Source organism: Anser brachyrhynchus, assembly GCF_964034855.1.
Source record: "Anser brachyrhynchus genome assembly, chromosome: Z".
Lineage (NCBI taxonomy): Eukaryota > Metazoa > Chordata > Aves > Anseriformes > Anatidae > Anser > Anser brachyrhynchus.
In genome coordinates, this window is record NC_137697.1 from 6,320,140 (window position 1) to 6,342,815 (window position 22,676).

Below are 22,676 nucleotides of genomic sequence, written 5' to 3' on the forward strand. Positions count from 1 at the left end.
GATGATTTTTGGCATGGGTTTAATGTTATTAAATCCAGATGTTATTCTGTGGTTTAGATCCTAAATCTGTCTGCCTGAGAAAACAGCCACTTTCCCAGTGACTTGGGCTCAGTGGTTAGACCAAGAACTGGGCACGAAGCCATACTTATGTATACTGAGTTTCCACTGATGAATAATTTAAAATAGTTTTCAGTGGCAGTGAAATGATAACTTGGAGCACAAATCCCATTCCTTCTTTCCAGTGATTTGTGACTGCATTTTGCAGAAGCAGAAAGTTTAATACAAGTTGGTTAGAGATAAGATTTAAAAAAAAAAAGTTTCAAGAAATGAAAAACTTTTCTTCTGATAGCTTTTCAGTTTTCCCCTCCCTTTTTCCTCAATGCTTCTTGAATTAACAGCACATGATAAGACATGCATGCTTGCATCTAAAGCCAAAATACTCTGAGCTGCAGTTTCCAGGAATAGCTGGGGCAATTATAGAGTTTCTCTACCTTTTTATTTACAATGATCATCCAAGAGACTTCATTTCTGCCCAGACAGTTTCAGAAAAATAAGATAAATGGGTGGTTTAGGAGATAGCAGCAGGGCCCCTCTGTTGGCACAAAATAAAACCACAGAGGCAGCGTTGTCCTGTGCCTGTGGTCAGTGGTGGTTCTCCTTCAGGGCAGATACAGGGGAGAAAGTTCTGCTTCTGGTGTTGTTGGACGAGGCACCCTTTGCAACTTCTTCTTGCTTTAGCAAAAGTGTTGGCTGTTATCCAGAAACGAAGATAAACATCTTGCTGCTAGAAGCTGGCCTTCTATCTTAGCCTTTGGGGACACTGCCTTTGAGAGGGCTGGTGGCTGCTGAGAGCCATGGTCTCCAGAAAGTGAGGGGTCCTGGTATTCAAGGTGGATGTGCTATAGCCAGCCGGAGGCTTTCCAGTCACTTGAACTAGGCTTATGGCTATCTGAGGCCTTCGGAAATGGGTTGGTCCCAGAAAACCTGCCCTGAGGCACTGTCCTACCAGGAGAGCAGTGCCCTGAGCAAGTTTCATGTGCTGCTGTGTTTCCCAGTCCCACTGCTGTGCATTTCTGTGCCATCCCTAAGCTGTTGGCAGCTGTCTGTCTGGCATAGAAGCCATTCCTTTTGGGGAGGGCATCAATCAACTTGGTGAGAAGCCAGGCTTCTTTCTGGGAGTGCCCCAAATCCATCAGGTGCCTCTTCCCTGGCTGTACGGAGGGGACTGCCCTGCCTACGAAAAAGAGATGGTCATTGGGAACAGAAGAGCCTCTCAGAACCTTCTGGGGGACCCCAAGGCTCTGCCACGTGCCATCACTTTTGTTCTGGGATGGGAGTAAATACCCACAGGGCTCCAGCACAGAGGAGCAGTTCTGGATGTCTTTGTGCCTCTGTCCATCATGGGTTTCTGTAGATCTGTCTGGGGCAGCAGCTGGGCAGACCTGGTTTTAACAAGGACCTTTATCTGTCATCTATGTTGATAACAGCAGTTACTCTGAAGAAAATTCCTGAAAGGGGACGTAATAAGTGAAGCCATGCCAGCATGGACCACTGGAGTACTACTTCTGCTTTCCTCTGGGACTCTGGACAAGTTACTCTGATCTCTCTGCACATTGCTTTTCCTGTTGTAAAAGCAGAGGAATGGGTCCGAGGAAAGCAGTTGAAGATTAAGCATTTTCAGGATCTCAAATGAAGCCTCTGTGTTGATCTGAATCACACAGTCAGGGCAGATGGGAAATGTTTTGAAAATGTTTTACATAGCTAGATGCTCCTGAAGAAAATGAAAAGCACATTTACCTGCTAAAGTAGTAAAGAGGCCTTAAATTAGTAATTAGAGGGCTTGATGAAAACAGCCCACAGGCAGAGACAAACACTGGTGATCTGTAAAAGGGCTTAAAAATTAGGGAAACAGTGTTATTTATAGGGTTACTGGAGGGAAAGGAGGAAGGATAGCAGCAGTTCAATGCCCTGAATAGCTTAGGCACTTGTTAATGCAAGACTGAATAAACAGGAAGAACTAGATGTCTTAATACATCATTTAATAGGTATAATAGACACGTGCTGGAACTCATGAGGCTGGAATATTAATAGAAAAGAATAAAGCTTATTCTGGAAGGGTAACAGAGGTGGCAGGGGAAGAGATGTTTTCCATGTATGTTCATGTGCTCTGAGATCCAGTGTGGAGAAAGAGATGAGCAAATCGCAGATATCTGAGTAATGATATGCATGGGTAAGGAACACAGACGTAGCACACCAAGAAGGGCAGTCCTTTTGAGAAGTTAATCTAACTTCCTGAAAGATAGGACAATGTGGTAAATGAGGAATTACAATTATGCAGACTCAGAGCTGGGAAGGAGCAGAGGAAGGAGCAAGCCAAACACAACATATTTGGCTTGCTCTGGGAGTGAGCTGGCATGATATTTTGGTGCAGAGGTGGAAAACTTTTTGGAGGTAGAGAGAAGGTTGTTCCAGAAATGATTCCTTTCAACAGTGAGGAGCTGGCTGGGCATGTAAGAGCAGAAGACAGCGTAAATGGGAATGATGCTAAAATGATAGCGTGATGCTTGGGAAAAAGTGACAAGAGCAACTTATTTAAATGATCTTCAGGAATGGAGTCTTTGGTAAATATGAAGAACTAGTAACTCATATCTCATGGGAAGGAAATCTGGGATGGGGGAAAATTAAACAGAACTGTCATTTCCTTAAATATTTGATATTAAGGTCAGGAGTGTAAGCTATCATGTTTCAGAGAAGCTCAGAAGGGTGAATGAAGTGGAATCACAAGCTCTTCAATCACCTCGGACAGAAGCAGGATGCCTCTAGAAGGAGCACAACAGGTTGTTTTATCCAGCACAAACTCTGTGGCAAAGGCTCAAAGTGAGAAAGAGCTAGCAAGGATGTAAAGGACAATACAATTTGTTCTGTAAAGATTGGTTTCTCTGTGTTTCAGTAACCCTTCTAGTAGGTGGAAGATTAAAGAAGGTTTATGTCTGCTATACAGTAAAAAAGTTCAGCAAATCACACTAAGAAATCTGATATATATGTATATATATATTCTTTTATCAGGCATCTCACACATTAGTTGCCATCAACAGAGGAGAAAGGGAGAGGTTTGGGGCTGGAATAGAGAAGGTCAGTGGAGTAAGGTAGAAACTGGTCTGGAGCAATGCTGACTTTGGGAGTTTCTGGAGCACAGACGGGCAAAGTTCATAAGACTGGGAAAAGAGCAAGCATAGCACCTACCTTGAAACAAGGGAAGAAGAAAAGCTGTGTGATTTATAGATATATAGGCTTCACTTGTTGGGTAAAGGTTGAAAGAGTCAAACAAACCACTTCAAAGTAACAAGAAGTGTGTGGGGGAAGAGATAATTAACAGCCAGCAGTCCAGAAAAACTACATCAAGCCCAAATTAATTCTGTGTTAGTGGTAGCCCGAGGGCTAGTGAAAAAGCTTTAGATAGCTGTTATGTGTCCTGGCTGTCACTTTAGTGCTTTTACAAGTAAACTGGAGAGAAATGCTCAAGATAAAATCACTGTAGGGTGAGTGCCAAACGTTTTTTTTTTTTCAGAACAAAATACACTGAGAGTAGTTATCAATGACTGGTAATCAAACTCGAGAGAGTCATCATGGATGTATCCTGGATCTCGTATTCAGTGTTGTATTTTCCATCTTGTCTGGCAGAATAAAGCACACACTTAGTAAATCTGCATATGGCACCACCCTGGCAGGAGCTACAAGCACACCAAAAGATAGGATTAGAATTGACTAGCTGGAGACATAGTCTGAAAAAAATTGGATGCAGTTCAATAAGGACAAATGAAAGATTTGTATTGCCTGATGATGCATCAGCTCTGCCAGAAAGGATCTGCCAAAATGGATTTTATTCTGGCACACTGTCATCCAAGTGCTGGTGGTGCAAAAGGATATTATTTTAAATTACTTCTAGGAGATTTTCCATTTAAATATTTGTTGTCACTAAGATAGCTGGATTGTTCCTTGTACTCCTGTCAGCTTTGGTAAGCCCCAGCTGCACACTAAGGCTCTTTTTGGGTGCTGTGCTTCCACAATGAGGTGAACGAGCTGGGAAGCCCATCGGACAGCATCAAGAATGAAGCCACTTCTGAGAGATCAACATGTTAAGAAGTGACTAAAGAAATGAGTTGCCTTTTCTTCCCAAAAGTAAACTACAGCAAGGCTTAGCAGCCTGCACTACGTAATGAAGTCATCTGGGCTCTGTGTCCTTGGCAAGTAGCACAAGGAAATGACGGGAAGCAGAAAGAGCACCTTTGATCATCCCAGGACAAGATACAATTTGTTTAAATTGAAATAATGAGTTTTATGTTAGTGGGAAAAAACTTTCCCCCCTGGGAAGGACACTGCAGTCCTGGAAGAGGCAGTCAAAACAACAGCCATCACTTCAGCGTTTCAGTGCACCTATTAAAAGTGACAGCCATGACCATCTCTTGAGGTAGAGGGTAGATTTGGTGACCTCTTGAAACCCCTTCCAGTATTTTTTTATTTCAGGATAGCTGTGGTGGGATGATGCTAGGATGTGCATTTGTACTGGGGGAAGGGTGCTAATGGTAGGTTCATGGCAACAGCTCCAGAGGCTTCAAGGGGAGGAGATGAAGCAGGGCAGGGATATTGATCAGCACTAGTTGAACGGTGATTCCTGCCCAAGAGAAGGTGAACAACCTGTTAAACCACTGCTTTATCAGTGCCACCAGCATCTTCAATTCCCTGACATGGGACATTCATCACAGAGAACAGATTCCCAGTGACATTACCTTTCAGCAGCTCTGCTTGCTTTTTCTGTTGCTTCCTTCATGCCTGTATTGATTCTGCCTACCTTCAAACATGTCTGATGTGTTTCTTCTTCTTTGCAGAGGAAGAGAGACACCTTCAAGCAAACAAACGGGATTTTAACCTGCAGTTTGAATATGCTGTAAGTAACCAGCATATGTTGCTCCGTGCAGATGCAGCGACAGATGCTGCTGCATTTGTTTCATGTCTTCACACTACAAGGCGCTCTCCCTTTGTGTTCATTCTGATGTTTCAAGGGCATGACATGAGCGAATTCTAGCTGTGACTCTGCAAGCAATGGGTTTGAGCCTACACTTAGGGAAGAGGATTAATTCCCTCGGCTTTCCAGAAAGACTTGGGCAATGATTTTTGCTGTGCCTTGTGGTTAGATGGGGGGACAGATGTGCCAGGGAGCACGTCAGAAAGATGGTTCGTTGCTGAGTCACCCACAGGCAGCTCTGTCTTTGGAGTCAGCCCTTAGAATGGGCAATCAAAGGAGGTCTAATACTGGAGGAGCACAATGCAGTGGCTTTTTACACTTCCAGAAAGTTATTTGTGAGCCAAGTGTTTGCAGGATCAGGCTCCAAGGTCTATCAATAACGGAACCTGGGGGGAGATTTCTGTTGGAAATGTGGCTTCATTTAAAGTAAAACATGAAAGGAAATGTGTCAGTTCCTCAGCTCTCACAGCGAAATCCTCTCTGTCAGGAAGGTTTTGAGTCTGGCCTTCGTGGCTTCCTGCCAGCTTTTATTTCCAGCTCCTTAGCAGTCTTGTTGGGCTAACATTGTGCCATGAAATCTGTGCCTCCAAGGAGCACCATGGCGTGGGCTGGCTGTCACCCAGGTCTGACAGGCTCTGGTTTTCTCAGCTTGATTTCCAGAGACGGGGGCCATTTGCTGTCCCTTTGTGCAGAGGAGGGCTGGCCCAGCCAGTAGATCTGTACTGCCTGGCTGCAGGGTCACCTCGTTCTTTGGGCAATCAACACATTTGCAGCTGCCAACTGATACTGAAATGAATTTTGTGAATTTTTGTCCTCTGCGTATCTGAATTCCAGAGGTGAAATTCATCCTTCAGTTTTACTCAGGAGCTCCTTTGAATCGTGTTTTGTTTTAGGAACATTCCGGATATTTGCTTGGTAATTTCGTAACTGGAAAAACTCAACATTTCAGAATAGTGTGATTCCTTGTGAGATAGAAATTTTGACTTGCCACAGGTTTGACTTAAGATCTCTAATGTAGCTGATCTGTTGCAACAAGAGCTGGATGGTCTTCATCACCTCTCATCCATGAACTACACAGGTTAGAGACTTCCAGGGCACAGAGCTGCTGCATGTATCCTGAATATGAAATGTGTTGTAGTTAGTTTATGTAAAGCAGAAATGCTTTATGAAGCCTGGTGATTTAGGACTGGGAAAGTGCATTTGATTTGCACAGAACCTGCTGTTACAGTGCTGGGGTGGGCATTGCCTCAATGTGTGGATTTCGGATCTTTCATGGGATGATTGCAACGTGGATTATGGGCAGCAGTGGGGCAGGGAGGTGAGAGGGAGATGAACAATGGTGTCAGGGCAGAGAGAGCAAGCAACTCTTCTGGTGCTGAGTCAATTTTTGTGAAAGGCCATTCATAATGCTAACTGCATGTCACTGCTTCCCAGCTGATTGCTTACATGCCCAAGGATTTGCAAATAACCAAAATCAAGGTGAGGACTGTGAAAGCTCTGGAGAGTTTCCATAAGAGTCTATTAATTAGGTGTGAAAGCACAGGCAGCCAAAAAGCCAGCTCAATATAATCTGTTAAACCTTGGCTGTAAATTTCAGTAATCCTACCCCTCATTTTAGTCAGCTATGGCTCATGATTTCTGGAGTCCAGTGTAGACTGAAGCTTAGAAATTTTAGAAAACTGTCCAGAAAGAGCCAAATCCTGAGTAGGTAGGTGGGTGGGTGGTGAGGTGATGAAGCTTTGTGATGATGCAAGCGCTGCCGATACTGCACAAGGCTGAACATCATGTCCTGGGCTGCTTATTTCCAATAAGTCTTGACAAAAGTTCCATTTATTAAAGTCACATTGCCACGGTGCATGACAGTTACTAACCGTGCTCAGAAGTTCCTTTAGGTCCCATGCTGAAAATTGCTGGTTACATCTGGAAATGCCAAAAAGAGAGAGAAGCTCCCCTTGCTTTGGCATATGCATGGTGCTCTACCAGTGCTGTAGTCCATCGGAAGGGTCAAATCCGGGCTCCTTCCAGATTCAGATTGCAGTGGGGTCGCACTGCTGAGCACTAGGTTGTGGTCCAGCAGGAAGGACCAAGATCATCTGGACTCCAGACCCTGCACTGGGGTGCTCAGGTCCAGCAGATGTTAGTCTCAATTGGCTCTCAGCGTTCTGGCATTTCGTGGATGGAGTAATTTCCATCTCCTGCAGCTCAGATCCTCCCTCCTCAAGATGTGTTCGCACTTGTATGTGTTTAGTCTGACCTGTGTACACACGAACCACAGAAGTGTTTGCGCTCTCCTTGTTTCGTGGTGGTGCTCAGCTCTTTAGGCCAGGAGAATCCGCACACATGGGCAGGATGATCAGAGAGGCCAGGAGGGGAAGAGCAGCCTGCCCGCTCTCAGTCCCACAGTGAGGACCCTTGTCCTTGTGCCCAGGAGCCTTGTCTTCTCTCAAGACAGAAGGAAGGCTGTGCTGAGTTATTGCACTTGAATATAAGGGATATTGGGCAGAAACTAGAAGGAAACAGAAATACAACAAGGTTTAGAAAGTGTTTTATACAGCGAAAGCCACAGGGATGGGGTTTATTTTACTTGGTAACATAAAGCCATGTAAGCCATAAAAGCTATAGAACAGGTTCTTGTAACAAAGCTAGGTGAGGCAGTAAATGTTTCTTCAGGGTGAGGCAGCTGCTGAGAAAGGTCAGTGAGGAGAAGAAAGGGAAATGCAAACAGAGGTGTAGTGTATTGCCGTGCTGCTGCAGCCAGGCTGTATGTCACAGCTGGCACACAGGTTTGGGCCTTTCACTAAAAAGAGAGTTTCTTTTGTGTAGGCATGGATCAAAGCTACAGAGCTGCTTTGTCTCCTCGGTGAGAACAGGGAAGTGGTCATGTGCAGCTGGAGGTGGTGTGCTGGCCCCGAGTCGGTTGTGGTTATCTTACCTGCACGGTGCAAAGTCTATGGGATATCTGTGAAGGAAGAAATGGGTAGAAAAAAAAATAGGAAAAAAAATAATCTACTGTGTATGGAGGGTGACATCAGCTCTGGAGGCTGGGCCTCCTGATGTGAAGCAAGACTCCTGAATACTCTCAAACCAGCTCTGCAGGAATGCGATGCTGCACTGCAGAAAGCAGCGCTTGCCAATTCATGCAAGGGCATGTCCAGATCACACATGGACCTGCAGGAGGATCCAGAGGGCAAGCTTCGCTCCCTCAGCTCATCAGAAAACAACATGAGGGGTTGGGCAGTGCGGGAAGCTGATGGCTAAAGAAGAGGATAGGAGCTACATGTGGTAGAGATCCCATTAACACAGAGGCAGAGGGACAGTTTCAGAGGAGGACATGAAGGCCTGTCCCTGCAGAGTGCTATGAAGCATGTTCTACAGTGGGATGGAAGACTGGTGGAGTCTCATTGATCTGTGTGAATGGAGACTGAGAGAGGGGTGAGGGAAGTGTCTCTTATCTGGTGATGCCTCTTATGTGCCTTCTGATGAGTTTTGCTGTGATTAAGGGCAGCAGCTTCTAGCAGTGGCTCTGGTAGTACTTGGGTAGTTCAGGATTTATTTGCACTTAGTGTGAAGACCTGAAGCTGAAACTCGAGCTCTCAGACTGACGCAGCCCCATCCTTGGCCTTATCCTGCACAGCAAGAACACAGTCGCTTAAAAAAATAAACCAAACTTTAGAACAAAGTGCGGTGCAGTTAACTGGAAGGGCTGAGTGTGAAGGTACGTACTGCCCACCAGTTCACAAAATTAGTTTGGAATGAGTCAGAAACGAAGCGTGAACAAGTGACATGCAAAGGCACTTAGTGCGGCACAGAAATGGACTCAATATGGGTCTGCAAAATCGAAAAGTCAAGTCTTAATCCTGTGTTTATTCACACCTTAGACAGACAGATCCTTCCTGGCTTCTGTAGGAGATTTGCCTGTGTAATGACCAAAATGAAGTGAAAAGCAGGGTGCCAGGTGTGTTCCAGTGAGGTTTAAGTGGATTTATCACGATTCCTGTCTGAGGTGATTCAGCCTGGCTGCACTGTCCCCAGCATCACCACTGTGGGGAACGCATCAGCGTAGACCCACCACAGTGGGCCAGCCCTGCACCTCTCTGTCCATGGAAACTCTGGAGAGCAAAATCTCTTCTGAAGGATTTTAATGTTTGCTTTGATTCCAACTCCCTTTTATTTCTTCGCTTTCACATTGGAATTCAGCACAGCTGCACTGGGACGTCATGAAGGGCTGCGAAAACAACTTTGAAATTGGCTTGCAGACAATAGGAGAGGAAATGCGAGGCCCATGAGTCAATGACAAGTTTCATCTTGGTTCACGATCTAGGGTCAAACCAGCATCCTTTCTGCAGGGCCAGCAGCGAGGGGGAGCCTTGCACTCTTTTTGTTTTCCCTGGTCACCTAATGAATTCTCCAGTGAAATAGGGGGGATGTATATAACTTCCTATGGCCAATACACATTACCCAGGGCTGGAGTGGCAGCTGGGTTATTTCTTTGAAATTTCATGGGAGAGGAAGGAGCTGGGGCAGTGGGCTCAGACTGCTCCAACTCCTGCACTTGCATGCTTCAGTCTGAGAAGGATGCCCAGAAGGTTATCTGCAGGGACCTGGTATGTGGTCAGGAAGGCAGCAACGTCTGCCTCTGATCCCATCCCGAACCTGCAAACGTTTCCCACCTTCGTCATGCCTGAGGTCGAAGGGAGTGTTTTCTGATCATGTGCAAAGCGGTCTCAGCAGCTCCTGAAGGAGCAGCAGTAACCAGCTCTTTTTGCATTTAGGAAGGCATTGGCTGGATCCATCCAAAGAGCCTCTGAGGCACTGTCCTAGAGCAGCCCCATAAGAGGGGACGAGCTGGGAGCTGGGGTGACCCCAGTGCAGGCAGTGTCCTCCCTGACCAGGGCACAGACCTGCAGCACCTGCTAGTGAGGTCCATAATGCAGTCCCAATCAAGGTGAAGTAATGATCCAGGTCCGTTTTAGGAAGCCCAGTCATGAGCAGTGGGAGACGATACAGAGACAGGGTTGACAACAAGACCACACCATAAGTCCAAGGTCCATCTGGGAGGCAGGGATCAATAGGTCTGGCAAGCCTTGCCACCTCCACCTGCCCCCATGCATACTCACCGCAGCGATGCGACTGACTAACAGCTCTGTAATGGGGTGGCTGCAGGCAGAAGGAAGGAAAACACAGCCCAGTGAGTGCATTTTCCTAGAGATTTTCCTGAAATATTGAATGCGTGATTGGATACTGGAACTCTATTATTAGCTGCAAGGGGCAAAGGGGGTCAAGGGGTTGCATATGTAAGAAATTTCCAAAGCTGTTAAAAAGAATAATAATTAAAAAAAAAAAAAAGGAGGAGTAGAAGGGGTGTGGGTTGGATATGGATCTTTCCATTTCTGATGTTAGGCCAATGTTTTTCTTCTGAGAGTCAAGATGAGATCTTTTCAGGCACCAGGTAAACCCCATCACCTTCCAGTGGGCCTTTCTCAGTCATGTTGAGCTGTGGCTGCTGCCCACTTTTGGGAATGAGGCAGTGAACTTTCTAGGCTTGAAACAGATCTCATATGGCTATCCTGTACTGCCTGTGAAAACAAAGCCTCAGTGGCACCACGTGCCCTCTTCCACGGGTTTATTAAACAAGTCCTTGAGCACATTCACAGTACTATGGGCATGTCTCTGCATATGACAGTTGCATGCTTCCAAACTGCAGGTTTGGAAGCTTCCAAACTGCAGGTTTCTGCAGGTATTACTGCAGGTGGACAAAATGCCGCTGAATTGCCCCCCTGCCACCTCCTTGCAAGGCTTTATCAGAGCACCTGGGAAGGCTGTTTGTGTTTCTCAGCTGCTTTGCCAGTCTGTACCCTGTGCTACACGGGTGCCAGCGAATTACCAGGTGTTGTGGCACACATTCCTGATGGACAGCCAAGTTTTCTGTAAGATTTGCCTTGGGCCGTGTTGTCCAGCTGCTAGAAACTCATGTAGGACTGAGTTAGGGGTACAAATTCAGATGGACAATGCCCTGTCATACCCTGTGTTTTCTGGGCATCCCCCTTTAGCGGCTGCAATACGACCACAAATCCGCAGTGTCTCTTATTTCAAGGAGACGACTTTGTGTTTGCTCTGCGAACACAGGTAGGAGCCATCTGCCAAGCGTTTGCCCGTGGCCTGACGTCAGAGGCAGGCTTCTGAAAACACCCCCGAAGTAACAGCTCATCCGCCAGATCTGGACTCATGTAACCGTGATGCTGTGAGCACTATTCTTAGGGAAAACGTTGCTGTGGAGTCGCACCTCCAGGAGGTGCAAATGTAGCCCCTGAAAAGAGCAGATGAGACTAATCCCTCACCCACAGGTCAATGCTGCTGTCATGTCAAGCTTCACATCCTGAGAGCCTGGGGCTGGGTAACCAGGGGCGTGCTGGTCCTTGGGGACACAGGTCCATGGCTGTCGGAGGTAAACCACGAAGTCTAGGGCAGAATGGGGGACTTTGTGCTGGGCCCATGGAGCTGCTTGTCTTGGATGTTCAAATTTTGTGATTCTGCTGTGGAACGAGGAGTTCCTGAAAGGCCTCTTCACACTTAATTGTCGCTTCAAAGGTTTTCCCTCTCCATCGCTTGTCCCACATGGGAGTCTCCCTCACTGAGGGCAAAGCATGGGGGGGTACGGAGGATGATGTGCTAGTGGCATTTCTCTTAAAATGATGGCAGTGTATGGACTGTTTAACTCAGTGTGGTGCCCCTGGTGCCTGTAGCTCCCATCCCAGAGTCAGGAACAGCTGTGAGTGAGTGGTATTATGCATCATGGAACAGGATAAGATGTGGAGTCGAGCCCAGCCAAGGCTTCCCTGTAACAGAGACCCCAAGCTGTCAAAGCACACAGCCCTGGAGTACTGTATGAAAACGTGAACGATCTCTCACATGGAACTTCAGCTCTATCCTTGGATGGGAATGCAGAGCCTTCAGCTGGAAAGGCTGACGTTTCTCCTAGTTTGTTTCTACCATTTAATAGTTACATTCCCTTAGCCCCCGAAGGCCATGAACAAGTTAATTGTTAAATTAGAAATCTTTATAATGATTATGGAGAATTCTTCCAGTCTTGGGTTTTATTTATAGATTTTGAAGTAGTGAGCAACTCCACTGCGATATTACCTGTCCTCATCCTGAGGTCTGCAGTGTCCCAAAGTCCCCAAAACAGCACACAACAAACATTATCCCTATCTTCAACTGCTGTGAAGAAAACACTGGATGTTCAGATCCGTGTAGTTAAGCATGTGGAAGCTGTTATGTTCGGGGATTTTAACATGCCTAATGGCAATAGGAAACAAACTGAATGTCTCTGGTTCATTTGGTGGTTTTCTTGACGTAATTAATGGACAGAAATAGAAGGCAGGAATTGAAATAAACCACTCCCATTCTTTTCCTACCCACCTCTGCGATTTTTGCAGGCAAAGTCCTTTAAACTTTGTGTTTACAGATTAGTTTTTCCCATGTATACGACCCTCTGAAATCTGGTGACGCATGAAGGTCAAGTCCTCTGTCCGTACTTTTTCCTGTAGCTACTGTCTTCTCTTTTTTAAGTAAGTAGCAGTGATTTTTATATTTTTTATAGGGTTTTTGGACATCTTTAGATCCAGATTTTGGTAAATATAATCTGCCAGACTCTGCTGGACGCAGACTTGTCAACAGAGTCATTTAATTCTCTGAATTTTGTGTTTGCAGAGGATGCTGCTATTCTGTTGCTTCTGTTTTAGCAGCGTCCATAGAGCCTGCATGCTCAGTACATATCCTATGCTGAGGAATTCTGAAATTAAATGAATTTAACAAGGTGTCATGATATTTAGATCACAGGCAAAGTTAGCCACACCCAGCGATGGCTACACGGTGCCAGGAGACAGGCAATATTTTTTCATATGATGATCACTGATAATCATCTCTTCTTGCCACCAACTGGAGGATTTGGCTAGCTCTTCCATGAAGGGCGTTTCCACCTCTGGTCTTTTAGAGAATTATTCATTGGCTTGTACAAAAGGATTAAAACATGAAGTTGGCACCAAAGAGTGTTGCTGTACTTTGTGTCTTGATGTAGCCAGAAATCTAATAACTGCGTAAAATCGAATTGCTTCCCCCTTACACACTTGATGCTGCTGATGATAAATAGCTGGTTTAATAGTGGAAACATGCTGATGTGAGTCAGTTTAGAAGTAGAGGTCCTAGATTAATGTACGTATTAATGTCACCATTATAGCTGCCAGTATGGTTGCCATTTGCTCTTCAACTGAACCAACAAATCTACCCTTGGATGAACATGCACTGTGCAATATAAACCTCCTTGTGTGCTGTCACACTAGGTTTCCTTGGAGGGGGTTAATAGGCTTTTTTCTAGAGAGCTTCTCTGAGAGAAATTTTAGATATGCTGGCAACAGATGGCATACATGCTTCCAGGACTAACCTTGGATGAATGAGTAATAAATTTCATATAAAAGGAAAGCACAGCACACCTCAATACCAAGGGGAGGAAAGTGTCTGCCATTTCCCTACAGTGCTGGGAAAAATAGTTGTCAAAATTCTTGTCAAGCCAAAGAACAAACCTGTGGGTCACACTTACCTGCCCAGATGTGCATAGCTCTTTCTGTCCTTGGTGTTGAGACCCTGGGCTCATGCTGTGCCTCCTTCTATGCTCAGTGTGACCCTTTGTACTTTGTTGTGCCCTCGGGAGCTTGCATTTGGCCTGTTGATACTCCAACAGAGCGTTAGGCTTGAAAAGAGTAAACCTCTGGGTTGATGCTGGGCACTCAGCCCAGGATCTCACATTGCTACCACAGCCCTGAGCACCGCATACTGTGCACTCCATCAGGATAGGGGTGTGTAAATAGCTGAGAGGCATGGAAAGGTGTTGCTCTGGAAGCTGGTGTGTTGGGCAGCTCCAAAGAGCACTATAAAGCACAGGCAGACCTGAGCTAAAAGCTCTAGGAATTTGGGACAGCCCTAGCTGGTGAGCTCAATACAATGGATAGAGCCATGGTGGCAAGAAAGAGACCAGAGAGGAGAGCTCTGATCTTCAGGGAAGAAAATACCCCATGCTGTAATACTGGGCTGGTGTCTTTCTCTGTTTTGAAGAAGACAGATGGGGGACCAGCCATTGCTTGTGGCTGGAGGGGCTGTCTGTAATTAGAAAAAGAAACTGGAAATAGGGAACAAAGCTGCAGCTTGCTTAGTGAAATGGTGATTTCCTGCATTAGTGGCTGTTTGCACAAAGCCACATTCAAGTGATCCCTATGGAATAGAAACCAGTCACCTCTCCAGGCTGCTGAATCAGCTACAGGCCATAATGCCAGGCTCTCCCCCTGGGCAGACCTATAGCTCCAGCAACTGCTGCTGTGAAGTCTCAGGTCAAGTTATAGATAAGTGGCGTTGCATGTGTTTACTAACTATTTTGTAGATTCTACCAACAAAATGTCTGGCTTGTGCTCCAGTTTTTTTTTTTTTTTTTCAATTCTGTTTGTGCATCTTGTAAGTGGAAAGAATAATAAAAGGACAATGTGTCTCTGAGTGACTACACCTACCTGCATCCACCTGCGACTGCACTGGCATAAGCTGAGCATCATGTTTTCATCGATTCCGTGAGGAATTCTCTGTTTACCCAGACTCGACATGACTGTATGGGGAAAAGGAAATGATTTTTGAGCTGCTGCTGAAAACAATGCTATTGCTAAATATAAGCAAGTAAAAACACAGTTGAAATGGGTTGTGCTGTAATTTCGTTTCCTGTTTTACCAATCCTATTTATTTGCCTTTTTTTTTTCCCTACAGAACAATTCAATTAAAACATCGAAATACAACTTCTTCACTTTCCTGCCTCTCAACCTGTTTGAACAGTTCCAGCGAATAGCCAACGCTTACTTTCTTTTCTTGCTGATTTTGCAGGTATGAACTCACTGTGCTGTGCTCTTTCTAACAGATTGCGTTGTCTGTTATCAAAGCCTGGCTATGTGTTGATAGTTGTAATAAAGTGCAAGCTATTTCCCTGTTACGAATTATCGTCTTAGTAAAACCTTAAAGTAGATAGAAAGTAGAGGAGAAAAAAAGCAATTTCCTCTCTTACCTTTGGGTGAGGGTTTGAAATAAATGAAGAAAAATATTAATTGAACTTTTCAGCAAATTGTATAAATTTTTCATGCCCTGCCCTCTTACTCCTTTGTGTCTAAATCTGAGTGCTCCTGCCTGTCCTTGGATTTACATTGCTTATTCCTTTGGTAGTATAAAAGGTTTAAAGGCAAATTTTATACTGCGTTGACTGCTTCAAAGGAAACAGCATGAAAAAGGACAAATTTGTAAACAGTACAGTTTCCCTGGGAAAGAAGGAGTTAACATCAGGAAGGCTGAGGGTTGTAGCTCGTTTGCATAAAGCTGAATATTGCTGCTCCCTGCCCAGCAGGGTGAGGAAGGAGCCTAACATGGATCATGCCAGACAGTGGCAACACCACCGAACCCTGTGGCTCCTAGTGGCATCAAGCTGCACTTTGCTCATAGCCGATGATGAAGCTGTTACCATATCTGAAAGCTGGACACGCCAGAGAAATCGGTTATCAGGAGTTCTGCCCCTTTGCCCTTTGCTAGAATATGGAAAAAAAGCTGTGTAGTCTGTCATTACTGAGTCATACTGGAATACGTATTATCCAAAATAAATAAATTAATAAATACAAAAACAACTGGTACAATTTTGATTGTGCCAGTAATTATATTTTAAATCTAATCATTTCAGTGCACACGAGTTTTCAAAATTGCCTTTTTCAAATGATCTTTTACAGTCTCTCAACTCAAGACTTCCTAGGCATAATTTTGCTCAGCCTGCACCAAATTATATATAATCTTCTGTGCTTATTTACAGGGAATGAATTTGGGAAATTTCAGTTCACATATATTTTCCAAGAAACTAGCTTATAGTAAAAGTGCCTTTTCAGCTAAGCTGACAGCACTGTTCCTGTGTTGTTGTACTGCACTCTAGCTGTTTGCCTATCATATTTACAGTATTTCAAGCTATTTGCCTTAAATTATTCAGCTGTGTCTTTTGCTGAGCCACCTAGGAGTGACTGTTTATAAAAGCATAGTGCTTTTTCTGCTGCTTTCATCCAATTAGGCTAAAGAAGGCAATGATTAGTCTTTTATATCTCCCTATGCCCCCATTTTTTATTTTTTTTTTTTGCCTCTTCTGCTGGCTCACTCCATCCCTGTAGCACTAGAAGGAGAGGCTGTGATGGGCAGGCTGTGGGGACTCTGCCTCCCCGTGCCATGGGCACAGCCCAGTGCATCTTCCCAGTTAGGTGAGAAGGAAACAGTTAACGTGGCTCTGCAGCCTCCACAGATGTGCGGGGCTCTGCTGGTCCCTAAACATCATTCCTTCTGGCTGGATTTGGTGATGCATGTAGGATCTGGGTTGTGACAGTGCAGTGGAAGGAGCAATCCCAAAGAGCACCTCTCCATAAGCACTGGTTTGGTGGCATAAATGTCAATTTAACCATGCCCGTGGAGTTAACACTGCCCAGATCCACTCTGATGGATGCAGTGAGAGGGATGTGGTTCAGTGGTAGACTTTGCATTGCTAGGTTAATGGTTGGACTTGGTGATCTTAGAGGTCTTTTCCAACCTAAATGATCCTATGATTCTTTTGAAGCATTTGAAACTTCGAAGGCTCTGCACAGCAGGCCTTGATCAGATAACTCTGGGTCCCTCACATCAGGCTTGCCTATGTCAGTGCCTCCAGAAAAATCCACTGGGGACTTTGCGATCCCAAAGTTACAAATAAAGAGCAACCCATTGCATTTCCTGATAACACCAGTTTATATCCTAAATTATAGCTTGGTTTGTGAGCAAAGCTTGGCTTCCCTGGCTCTCCTATATTTGTGTGGTCACATGTAAGTGACAGAGCTGCATTTCTGTCTTTATTCTGTATTCAGATATTGTAGAAAAATGTTGTCTGCAGCTTCCACAGAAAACAGTGTTTTGTTTCCAGCTGATGAAAAGACAAAAAAAAAAATCTCATCTGAGATCTCTTCTTCCTACAGCTGATTCCTCAAATTTCCTCACTGGCCTGGTTTACAACAGTGGTGCCCCTCGTGCTGGTGCTGGCCGTATCAGGAGTCAAGGATGCCATCGATGATTTTGTAAGATCTGTATTGCTGTTGTGTACTTTGGAGCTTGCTCATCATTCTTCAGCACAGTGACTAAAGCTAACCGTTTCAAATAAATACAGTCAGCGGAGGGCAGTTGGAGAACTGATCTCCGGCCAAGATGAGGTCTGAGATTAGATCCCCAAATTTATAGCTCATTATCTAAAAGGGAGACAGGATTTCCTAATTGCTGAACAGCTCAGCAGCTCCATCGACTTTATCTGGAACTGTTCAGCATGTTGGAAAATGTGGTAACCAATGGATATGCCTGGATGCATGCACAGAGGTCTGATTTTAGGCTTTCGCTTCAGACAACTCATCCTCTGACATATAGCCCCAACGTAGGAGGGTCTTCTAGGAAAGTAAGCATACAACCTGTGTGTTATTTTTCATGCTTGCCCAACTTTGCCCCAAATCTGCTCCCATCAGAGCTAATAGCCAAAGCTCCATCAACTTCACGGAGAGAGACTAGGCCAGAGCTGAGTTTAACATCTGATTTTCTTCCTTCAGTAAAATAAGTCTGGAGCTCAGTGGAGACACAGTACAGCTTTGCATGTGGACAGGCCAGAGACGGTGAGGTGCTTCCCCAGGCAGCATCTCTGTTCATCTAGAACATCTCTGGCCAGTTCCCATACCAGAGCAGAAGGTTGGGTTTCTCTGGGTGCCTAGTTTATGAAACTGCAATGGGCAGGACCAATGGCACTTGAATCAGGACTGTGCTAAGAGCACATAAGGCCCTGCCCTCTCTTTTCCCTCTGAGAGCAAGCCCTGTGTTGCCTGCTGCTCTCTGCAGTCCTGTCTTACTAGCTGAACATGAGCTCAACTATGACTCAGTTGTGAGTCTAATCTGCCATACCCATTCAGCCAGCTGGGTGAAAACCTAAAATGTTAATGAACTGCCTACAGCTATTGTATGCTTGGTTTCCTGGAAATGCCCTTTAACGTGATGATCAAATTTTCAGAATCGACACAAAAGCGACAAACACGTCAACAACCGCCCAGTCCAGGTCCTGATCAATGGCATGTAAGTCCTTTTTCTTTTGCTGTAATTTTGACTGAACATACTGAACCACTGGGAAGAGCATTTAGTTTTTTCCCCTTTGTGATTCCCAAAGATCACTAAACAATTTAAAATGGAATTGTCTTTCAACATGTTAAATCGCAGTGTGGTTCTGGATTATGTGGCTGCTTAAAGAACCCAATATACAATCAGTGCAGACATTATGTCTGTGACCCTGCACAGGCAGAAAGTAAACTATTTCTTTTCCTGGATGGATATATACATATGTTTAAATAAGTGCTACTTTGGGAGTATTATAATATTTTACTCCTTAGCCTGGAAACGACAGTCAAGGATATCTCCCTGTCTATACTTGTAACATGTATTTCTACATTAGGCAACACTAGACATTAGCAACAAGTGATTTTAAATCAAGAAGTACAGCTAGCTTCCTCATCCATGTTGTAATACTTCGAGTGTGTTTACTTATGTGCATAATGCCTCAGACTTAAATGTGCTCAAAACATTTCAAATGTGTCTTGGATATTGTACTGCTTAGCACTGTTCTTTGTCTTCAGAAGTAATAGCAGGGGCTTTGGCTGTTGTAGCAGACAGATGTGCTGTTTGCTTGCAGCTCCATGGAGTCCAGCAGCCTTAGGACACAGCTGTAGACAGCTGTGAAGTTTCTGGTGATTTTTTTTTGTTTCTGTACTATAGATAGTAGTATATTGTGTAAACTCCAGCAGATGATTGAACAGTTAAAAATATAACTGGAAACTGAAGAATAGGAACATACTTTTTGTGCTTTCTCCTAAGTAAACCAGTTTCTTAGTTTACTGTCTATTAGTTACTGTGTCTAGTAAACACGTATTAAAATAGAAATGTGTTAACGTTCTGCATTAAATAAAAAAAAAAAAAAAGGAAAACACAGGTCCTGCCCCAACTCTGACTGACGTTGATGGCTGAGGTGAACTCCAGCTTGAATATGCAGTCCTGTTTTTATATATCATGATAGTTTTACCCTCTAGGATTTTCATGCACACCTATCATGACTTATGCTGGTGCTTGCAGTTTAGCTGGGTGCCTGTACATCTTCGTGCTGTGAAGGCCATTGAAGATGGGGAGAGTTTCTTTCTGAGACACCGTGGCTGTTTAGGAGAAGGAAGGAAGAACCTGGACAGGACAGTGCTTTTTGTGTTGTCCCTTAGCCTTCCACAGACCAGGCCACACAGTGGCAGCCGCTGCTCCGTTTTACCATCAGCCCAAGTCCTGATGAGACATACAGCCTGGAGTAGAGCAGAGTACCCTACGTTCATAAGTGGTGTTTGCTCTATGTGCCTACTTACTGGGGGTTCTCTTGCAGGTTGAAGGATGAAAAATGGATGAATGTCCAAGTTGGGGATATAATAAAACTAGAAAACAACAACTTTGTGACGGTGAGTACAGTTTCTCTCCATTCTGCTCCCAGTTATTCTCCGTAATTGCTCTTATTGCCTGTCACTCACAAGCAGACTAGTCAGCAGGGGTGACAACAACCCCAGAGAGCTGCAGTGCTCAGAAACCACAGGCAGCATAGCGGTGCCACTGCCCATAACTCATGCCCAGTCTGTTTGTTTGTGTTCAGGCCGATCTGCTGTTACTGTCGAGCAGCGAGCCGCACAGCCTGACCTACATCGAAACGGCCGAACTGGACGGGTAAGCAAGCCATCCTGCTCCTGGGGGACAGTCACTGCTGCCAGAGCAAGGCCAAATCTTGTAGGGTGGCCCTGGATGCCGCAATGGTCTATTCGGTCCAAATTTTGCTTACTCCAGGGCACAACTAGCCACAAGTCAGAGGGTTACAGCTTATTTGTATTAGTTAGCATAAACTGGAGCTGGTCTCATCGTTATGACCCAATTTGCATTGCTACATTGCCCAGAGTTAGCGTCAGCTGTGGACTTTGGTGTTGTTCTGGTGACCAAGTAAGACCAGAGAGGTTAGGTGACCTGGTCTGCTCAGACCCTACATGCAGTCCTTTGGATTTTCTCCTTCTGCTTCCTCCTGAAAATGAGCCCACAGTTCTGGTACATGCAAGTGCCAGGGAAAACTTTTAGGAGGCCTAGGACAAATGAAATGCTTCTTGATGTTGCATTTCAACTCGCCTCCCCAGCTAGCTAGTCCCAGGACTTCAGTGCACTTCAGGACAGGAATACTATGGGAGAAGATCCAAAGCTCTCCTATATGCTCAAGTACCTGGGGATTCTGTGGTATGAGTGGCAGGATAGACAGCAAGCTGCTCAGGGAGATGGGATGCTTGGTCCTACACTTTGTGGTGACAGTGGCAGAGCCACCTTGCCCTCTTTGGTCCCATGTCCTGAATTCCTCTGGACTGCATGTCTTTGCAGCTGAAAAAGACAACTACATTCCTTTGGCGAGGTAGAAAAGGCCCATGATAGCACGGTCCATCAGGTGTCTAGGGAAGAATACAGTTCTCAAGAATAGAAGGAAGGTTTTCAGGGAGTGCTGGACTCAGTTTTTTATGCCTTATAAAATTTATTACAGTGAAACAAACCTCAAGGTGAAGCAGGCACTGACAGTCACTGCTGAGCTTGGAGAAGACCTTCAGAAACTGACAGATTTCAATGGTGAGTCTACATAGAAAATTCACTTATATCAATTTCTCTCCTCTATTAGTGCCCCCAAAAGACTGCATTTTAAGATATTTATGGACCAGCAGCTCAGATGTGGTTAACAGTCAAGGCGTCCTTTCTTCACACTGTCTTGCATCTCAAATATGTAACAGCACATATATAGGAAAAAGGAGCCAGACCTACTGCAAACAGAATACCCCATGCTCACACGTCATCCCTCTGCAGAGAGAGGATGGGGGAACAGACCAAGGGGTGTCTGTCAAGCTTCACAGAGCCCTGTTGGCTTCGACAGGAGGGCAGGGTTGTGGGAAGAGTCAGTATGGAAGGGGGTGGAGTGAGTGCTGCTGTCCTTGGAACTTCTCAAGGACTGCAGGCTCTCAGGAAGTGCTTTTAAATAAAGAGGAATAATAATAATAAGAAGAAGAAGAATAAAACACTCTTTGAAATAATGATTCCAGGAAAAATGGTGGTGATGTGGCAGAGAGTTAGTGTAGCTTAAACAGTCTCTGGTGGTACCATCCAAGGGCATGGGCTTTTCTTTTGCTTTCAACATTGAGGTTTTGTGAAATATTGTGTATGGTCTCAGCTCAGCAGTGGCTCAGTACGTTGGGACTTCTCCAAAGTGAAGGCTGTGGTTCTGAGTGCTTTAGGTCTTGAGAAATATGCTTTTGCGGCTGCAGCTAGGTGTTCTAAGTTAATAGTCAAGGTTGCATGTCTTAACTGTCTTCCTGAGGAGGCTGCAGTGTGTATCAATTTGTAAGCAAAACCTTAATCTTAAAACATATTTCAAGCATTTTCTGTATAATGCTTATTTAAAGATACTGCATTCTTGATACTGCATAATCAAAAACACAATGTTTCAAAATCATTTGGAAATTAAATTTCCTCTATCAAATATTTATTTGTCCTTTATATCTCTATTTTGGTTATACTGCAAATAAAAGTGGCCTCCTTGCAATACTAAATAAAATGTTTCCCAGGACGATTTATATTTGGAAGAATACTGGGAAGAGTGCCTGGAATCAGACCCAACCTTGCATTTCCCTAGCTTATCTCTGTGAAAGTATTTAAATATTTATGTAATTCTTTATCTAATTATTTCTTAGGAGAGGAAGAGAGGGAAGGGTTGAGCAGCTAATACAGGCACTCAGTGGAATGCTTACAGTGAGTTATGATGTTTGTTGTTGTTGCGATGGTTCAGATAAGGAAGATGCTTGCAAAATGATGAACTTGATTTGATGTGAGGGACTGGGAGACAAGTAAGGAAACAATATTTTTCTCTTACATACTACTTATCACATGTAGGCTTTGCAGTATTTAACTCTTTCAGGTGAAATGCATTCAGATTAACCTGCTGTTAACGGAAGAAGGAGACAGTAGGCACAGCTTCTTTCAGAGTCATTGGGGCAGGTGCACTGGGTGAATTTCTCAAGCTTCTCACTTTTTTGTGGTCAGACTAATTTGAGTGGATACGTTCTGATGTCAAAATCTCAGACCCACCCACCTACTAGAAAGCAGATTCAGATGCTAACGCACGAGGTACTCAAGGCATGTCCCAACGGTAGCGTGAGAGGCACAGTCTTCCTAGTGATAGATCGTGTGCCCTGGTTTTGGTTCACCAGTCTCACTGTGCTGTGTTTCAGCTTACACTGCAAAGCCTCTCTTTTCATTATGCTTTTTGGGGGTTGCAAGGGCTGTCATGAGACAGGTGTGGTTACTGTAGCCTTTTACAAATTAAAGAGGACAGGTCTGATTGTTCTTGGATCAACTAGATGATAAAACACAAGAACAGCATCATCAGCTATGATGTCACATGTATCATTGAATTTCCTAATTGCTTCATCTTTCAAATTTGATGATTTAT

General features: G+C 44.6%; 1 protein-coding gene across 4 annotated transcripts in view; it reads left to right on the forward strand.

Annotated features, from left to right (window-relative positions):
* Positions 1-22,676, forward strand: part of LOC308185398 (phospholipid-transporting ATPase ID-like) — an 87,388-nt gene that overhangs the window by 30,014 nt on the left and 34,698 nt on the right. For all 4 annotated transcript variants that reach the window (XM_080573410.1, XM_080573409.1, XM_080573408.1 and 1 more), the window contains 7 exons: positions 4,887-4,945; positions 14,825-14,938; positions 17,077-17,175; positions 18,144-18,205; positions 19,545-19,617; positions 19,806-19,876; positions 20,724-20,806. In XM_080573410.1, the coding sequence (XP_080429536.1) occupies positions 4,887-4,945; positions 14,825-14,938; positions 17,077-17,175; positions 18,144-18,205; positions 19,545-19,617; positions 19,806-19,876; positions 20,724-20,806 (561 nt within the window). The remainder of the gene's footprint in view (positions 1-4,886; positions 4,946-14,824; positions 14,939-17,076; positions 17,176-18,143; positions 18,206-19,544; positions 19,618-19,805; positions 19,877-20,723; positions 20,807-22,676) is intronic.